This window comes from Bidens hawaiensis, unplaced genomic scaffold (assembly GCF_021521415.1).
Source record: "Bidens hawaiensis isolate Kalapana, Puna unplaced genomic scaffold, B.hawaiensis_p1.1 tig00011762_1, whole genome shotgun sequence".
Lineage (NCBI taxonomy): Eukaryota > Viridiplantae > Streptophyta > Magnoliopsida > Asterales > Asteraceae > Bidens > Bidens hawaiensis.
Genome location: NW_027491932.1, coordinates 506,662 through 513,539, shown reverse-complemented (window position 1 = coordinate 513,539; position 6,878 = coordinate 506,662). Strand labels below are relative to the sequence as shown.

General features: G+C 37.1%; 1 protein-coding gene across 2 annotated transcripts; it reads right to left on the bottom strand.

Moving 5' to 3' along the window:
* Positions 1-357: 357 nt before the first annotated feature.
* Positions 358-6,297, bottom strand: LOC143538938 (protein argonaute MEL1-like). Of its 2 annotated transcripts, XM_077032375.1 has the most exons (22): positions 5,763-6,294; positions 4,523-4,713; positions 4,286-4,435; positions 3,971-4,101; positions 3,787-3,893; positions 3,602-3,705; positions 3,364-3,499; positions 3,140-3,256; positions 2,944-3,054; positions 2,802-2,864; positions 2,599-2,718; positions 2,349-2,517; positions 2,145-2,266; positions 1,929-2,066; positions 1,709-1,836; positions 1,572-1,634; positions 1,433-1,496; positions 1,212-1,347; positions 1,046-1,119; positions 882-976; positions 759-790; positions 358-673 (listed from the first exon to the last, which is right to left on the bottom strand). In XM_077032375.1, the coding sequence occupies exons 1-22, from the start codon at positions 6,186-6,188 to the stop codon at positions 498-500; spliced, it is 2,853 nt and encodes a 950-aa protein (XP_076888490.1). In that variant the 5' UTR covers positions 6,189-6,294; the 3' UTR covers positions 358-497. The 2 variants fall into 2 exon arrangements, with proteins under 2 accessions (XP_076888490.1, XP_076888489.1); XM_077032374.1 differs by having other exon boundaries at positions 4,286-4,713; positions 5,763-6,297.
* Between the last annotated feature and the right edge of the window lie 581 nt (positions 6,298-6,878).

Below are 6,878 nucleotides of genomic sequence, written 5' to 3'. Positions count from 1 at the left end.
GGCCACAGGTACAGACCAGAGTACCCAGAACCCAGACCCGACCCAGAACCGGTTCCACCACTACCGGGTCAAAACCCGGCCAAACCCTACCCAAAATCCAGCAAACCAAGTCAAATACCCGACCACACCCGGAACCCGTTCTTACCCAACCATTTTCTTTGTTGACCATACCCAACTATCTGGATCCGGTTCCTAAATATACCCGGTTTATTTAGGGTTGGATTAACACTGTTTAACAACCACCCTGGAATAGCCGAATAGCATCTCAACAATAGACAACAGTTTTGAGTTGCAAATAAAACCAGAAAAAATTGTCTATCAAAAGTTTCAAGATATAATCAATGCACCGGAACCAAATGTCTACCTTTGCTATTAAGTTCAAAGGGGCGCTCTAAAAAGCAGGTCAAGCAAATCAAATCCAACATCATTCGCAACATACCAACAAACCCAAAAGTCAAGCACGCCCCATGATTTCACAACTCCAAAACAAACCCACCTCAGCAATAAAACATAACACTCTTCACACTTTCATGTATCACCGGGAGTGGCCTGACTTCCGCAACCCTGTCTCTGGTTGCACGCCCCCCACGTGAATCACTATCAGATAGCTCTGCACCTTCCATGTAAGAGCGCGCTCGGAAAGCAGCCAAGTGTGCATAGTAAGCCGGAGGGACTACAAAACAAAGAAATTATTATATTATTATATGGTGCAAATCTTTTACAACTTAAATGATGAAAAACAAAGATATATATCATACCTATAGAGACTGATCGAGTACACCTCGCATACCTGAAATTAGTTGAACAGATCAAACAGGTTACGATTTAACAAAGGAAATTACAATTTTAGTTTTAAGACTTAAAGTGGTTAGTTGAAATACGTGTAGCAAAGAGAGTTGGTTAGTATCTGTAAGCCATCTGCAGTAAACTTGTTCTCATCATACAGCACATGATAATGTGTAGGCCGACTGGTCCCCTGCAAAGAAACCAAAACTTTTTTTTAACTCATTTAAAACAATGTAAAAGTGAATTAAAAACAGTTCACCTGAATTCCAGCATGGCTACACAGATAGAAGTCAAATTCAGTAGGGTGACATATCTTCGTATCCACAACGGTTCCTAATAAATTTAATCCAAATAAAAAGTATTAGAAATTATAAACCAGATATTGTAGAAATTTTAAAAAGTTATAAATAACAGAAATAACAAACCAGGAAGAATATTGCCGCTCCTGTCAGTAGAGTTCCTATCACCATGCTTATCCGGGAAGAAGCGAGTATGATGCCTCTTTTGCACCACAATAAACGTGACAGGTGGCATATAATCCGCCTCCAGTGAAATACATGCCTGAAAAAACAACCACCATGTTTCAAAAACCATACATTTTATAAATATAAATATAATATAGAAACAGAAAACGTAATAAACCTACCTTACGAATGTTGTCCATTTCACTCAGTAAAACCTCGTTAAATTGTCCCTCACTTACACCGTCTCTGTAAATTAGTTAGAAATATAAGTGTTTATTGTTTAGAGAGTAATTTTAAGAGGAACAAAATGAGTTCTCATACCTGTAGAAAATGATACGGTGTGGCTTATGTCCTGTTGACTTCTTGAAAGATATTAAAAGATCTCTGCAAAAGCAAGATGTAAAAAAGAAAATTAATAGAACACTTCAAACATCTTTATAAAAGCGGTTAAACGTTACCTAATCATCCCTCCATGAGCATCACCATTTCTATGGTACAGATCTTGTATAATCTCCTGTCTATGCTGTTGTGCAGATACCAAAGCTTTATATTTGGTAACTTGAGGCCAATCCATAGAAGCAACCACCTACAAGTGAAAAAAACAGCAAAAAACACCACTCTAAAAACCTCCTTAAATCCCGAATGTAAGAGCACGAAAGCAAAGAAATAGCAACTTACAGCAGCAATTGAAGGACTTGAATCCTCTCCTGGTGATGGATGAGTGACATCAGCACCAAAGATTATGGTTGGGCGGTCAGTTACATACGGGAGCCTACCATTAAGAGATGCAGATAAAACACTGTTCCTTCCTCCTACCTAAAACAGTTCAAAAAATGTATAAATAGTAGTTAACAGATAAAAGAAATATTAAAAGCATATTAAATAAGAAAATACCTTGACATTTATTTTCATAGCAACATTCTCGAAGTACTGCTTGCTAAGCTTCATCACATGTGCCGGCCTGCAGCACTGAGAAACAATACCGAGCTCGGTTTCACACACTCGTTTAATTCTTCCTGAAAAACGGTTATTATTAAACGTATCAGTGATACTTACAAATAGTAAATGCGGTCATGGGTTATCATGAAATTGAATTACCATAGGTTCCTTTAGCTTCCGGAAGGATTACAAACAGCAGTTGCAGTTGGCTGTTAGGTGCAACTCTTTTAAGTTGGGCCGCACACTGAGCCCTAATATCAACTAAAGCTTTCTCAAGGTTGTGTGGTGGAGCAGATACCATTCGGATCAATGGCTGGGGATTAAAAACCTTCCAAACAAACATCAGGTGTCTGAATTATTTTCCTTTCGTATTTGGCATTGTGATATAAAGGGATATAGAAATACATACAATTCCCTTGTTCTGACACATTTGAACAAGTTCATTACAAAAACGCATGACTGCATCCTCTCTCTGCCTTGAAAAGTTAGCAATTGCCCAATAATTTACCGTGCCTCCGTTAATCATTTTCTACGTTAAAAAAAATGTTAAATACTGATTATCTATATATATATTCATATTCTGAATAGTGAAATAAAAAAATAGCAACGCACCAAGTCAATCATGTTCCATTGACCAACAAGTGGTTTCACTTCTGAAGAACCATGATATTGTAGCTGAAACACAAAATAAATCAGAATCAATGTAATGATGTTAGAATTAGGATTTATCAAAGATTTAAAAGTGTGAACTTACTGGTGGTGGAGGAAGCACACGTGCATCAATAGATGTAAGCTGTTCTCTTACTCGCATGCCAAAATCACTGTTAACAAGTGCATCCTTGTTGTATTTGTTACTCTGCATAGTCTAATTTAAATAAAAAGTAGATGTTATTGAAACAATAAAACTAGAATAATGTGTCATCATATGTGATTAACGTGAATAAACATACCTTCAGAATACTGTCCTCCCGTTCCCTTGGGCGTTGACATGTGGCCCTTAGCAAGTTAGTAACTTGCTTTTCATTGAGTTTCAGTGCATATCTTTGACCACCAGCAAGGTAACAAATCTAAAATTACACAAATTGAAGTCAACAATTACTAAACAGACTTAGCTGCTATAGTGCTTTCTGAATATTCAAAATAGTGTTCATCATATAAAATAATGACAGCTAACCTCTGGTGGCAAATATGTTGGCTTTGCATCTGTGCCTGCTTGAATTGCAGGAAGCGACAGGTAACGCAGATTAATGTTGTATCGCTCACGGAAGTATTGAACGACAGAGATAATAGCTCCAGTCTCATCAGGAAAACTAACAAAATAAATTAAAATAAAAAAGATTAGCCTAAGATGAAATAAAGTGAATATCAAATAACAAGACCAAAAACGAACGAAAGTTATTATTCCAACTCACGTAAGCTGGCTAATTGGTTGAACCGTTAGTGCATGAACCTTGTAACGCCTCATGTAATTTTGGCGGCGGACTTCCACCCTAACACCTCTCACAGCTCTTTTCACCTGAAATTTACAACCACCGTAAAGTCAACTTTGAGATTTTTATGCATTAGGTTAGTAAACAAATCATTGGTTAATGTATACCTTAATTCGTTCTTGATCTGTGAGTGGTCTGGTTAAATCTTTGTTAAGAAACTCCCCAATAAAATCAGACACCAGCCTTGGCTCATAGAAAGCCCTAGCAGACATATCTGTAAAAAATCAAAATCATTAGCAATGATAGTATAATTAACACAAACACACAGCACAACCATTCATAAACATATACTTATATTTAACGATAGCCCCATCTGTGTCGGTCTTAGACTCTGGTAAAACCCTTTCCAAAACTCAATCCCGTCACCAAGCACGCCATGGCCAAAATCGGTGTGGAACAGAGAACGCCCAACCACTTCACGACTGCAATTTATAGATATGGTTAGGAGTAACTACAAAAAAAGTATAATTAACCATAACAAATTTAACCAATGATCGCCCAACATTACAAAAAAGTATAGATAACAATGAAAACTAAACAAAAACACATCAGACATCCAATTCACCAAAAAGTACACTTAAAATGAAACAAAAGAAGTCATGTTACTCGAATGAGGCTGATTCCCTTAAGACCACATCAAGAGCTTGAATAGTTTCTTGAGGGCAGTCATGCTGCCTGCCACTTAAAAACTGCCTCAGGTAGTGTAAATCCTTTTTAGCAGCAAACTTAATTGTAACCCTGAATTCACGCTCCCGCCTAGAACACATACCAACAGCTACATAAGACAATGATTTAAAAAGACTAACAATAACCAAACACAAATTAAAGGAGAATATAGTATACCCATCCTGCTCAGTGATTTTAACAGTAAATTCCTTTGACTCGAAGGGCAACGAACCAGCGGCAAATGCACTCTTCTTGCCATCAAAAGCCAACCGCAAATTACCCATATGCGAAGCACGGTACAGAGAACTAAGAGTTCTCATGATTTCCCTGCATTTGGACTTTGAGGCGACCTCAGGAGAAATTGCCACCTGAAACCAAGATTTGTATGACATAGAACAAAGCCCATCATCATAAGAACAATAAACAGAACAGAGATAATAAAATACAAAGACAAATTTGCCACAAAGCCAGAATCAAGCAAAAACCATCGCAACGGCCAAATTGATGAATTACATATGAATGCGATTATGTAAATCGACAGATCATATGAAAATAAAGCGCCCTTACAATAATGAACAAAAGAGTGGCAAAGTAACTTGAAATACACTATAATATCAAAATTGCCACCAAAATCAAAACTGAAATTACACAGAACAAAGTTCATTATAATCCATACGTTATCACTTCATAAGCATTATGAACAGAGCACATGAAAAAGAATACAAAATGCAAAAAACAAGTGTAACAGTCAAAAAAACAGAAAATGTAAACTAAAAAACCCTAGCCAGAAGCAAAAAAGCCTTTGCAGTGACTAAATGCAGGATCGATTACACTTCAATGAAATCAACAAAAACAATATATCGTATTAAGCAGTTAAAAATTAGGCATGCAGCAGTTAGAAATTGATGTTGCTCTGAATAAAAAGTTTTAAAAGCATTATGCTGAATTATGTTAAATAAATTTGCAGGAATCCGATCATATATACATATAGAATTCTCAACAGATGCAAACATGCATAAAACCGAATAATATTGGTACAAGTAAACATTGATTCCAACAACACAATATAAACTAGAAAATATGTAAACAGCTGAAACCCTAGGCGGACAGATTAAAGCAAAAAACCACCGCAATGACTAAATGCAGAATCGATTACATAGCAGTGAAATTCAATCAAATCAACACAAACTAAAAATAAGAGTCATAAAACAGTTAAAAAAATGCAAAAAACAGTTAAAAATTAAGGTCAGATGGATAAACAGTTTTTTTGAGCATTATGCTGAAATACATAACAGTGAAAATACAGGAATCCATTCAAACATGCATAAAATCGAATAACACCGGTGCAAGTAAACACAGAAACCAATAACAAAATCTTAGAAATAATAATAAGAAGAAGAAGAAGAAGAACGCTTACATCATACTGATGAGGATCCTTTTGACCTAGATCCACAAGGAAGTGATTGGCCTTAATTACACACTTTCGACCGATTGTTCCATAACCGTCTCTCAACGGTGTGCTTATCCTCTTCGACGACGACGGCACCAACGCTACCGGAGGCGGTGCGTCAGCCGTCGGCTGTTGAGCGACTGGAGCCGGCGCCGGCGCCGTACGCTGCTGCATTGGCGGTGGTTGCGAAGACGGACCTGGCGCCGTAACCCTAGGGCCGCCGATTGAGAGATTCTGAACAGACTGAGTGAGTGACGGTCCGGCAGTTCCTCTGCCAGACGTGTCTGGAGGATACGACGGTGTTGGCTGATCTCCGGCACGACCTCGTCCACGGCCACGGCCACGACCTACGGCAGGCGCCGGACCGGCGCGTCCACGGCCTCTTCCGGACATCGGAAAAATAACTGACTGACGATTTTAAAGAGAGAATGGAAGGAATTGGGAGAGGCGTGAATAAGTGACGAGTGGGTGAGTGGTTTGGCATATTATATAGCGAAGGGGTTGGAGGGTAAAATGGGAAAGTGACTTGTTTTGACGCTTTTGCCCATAGTGTCTTTGTGATATACTATGACTTAACCTACAAGAAAAGAATATTGAAATTTTGAAATATATATGAAATGTTTTTTAAAAAAATTAATTACTTAAAGTTTTTAAAAAAAATGGATACCAATACCGGTATATACCGAATTTTTACCTATGATACATGTATCGGTACCGAACTAAGAAATTTTAATACAAGTACCAAATCTTTAAAATTAGGATTAGAAAATTCGGAATCAATACCAGTATAATATAGAGCTCATTTGTATTTTGGTTATGTTGTAATTCTCAAATTATCTATCATATTCACACATGTGATACAAACGTAAACATATAACGCTTATGTCGTGATGATTGTATCAATAAATCAAAAGGATATTCACTCAAAAATAATTGGCAATTACTCATATCATCAATTCTGTTTGGTTTTAACTTTCCAATAGTACATTATAATAAATGTTTATAGAAGTTAACAATTAATTATGAAGATATTTATTGTGTTACTAGTTTAATAGATACTAGTCTGGTGCTCGCGCGATTCAG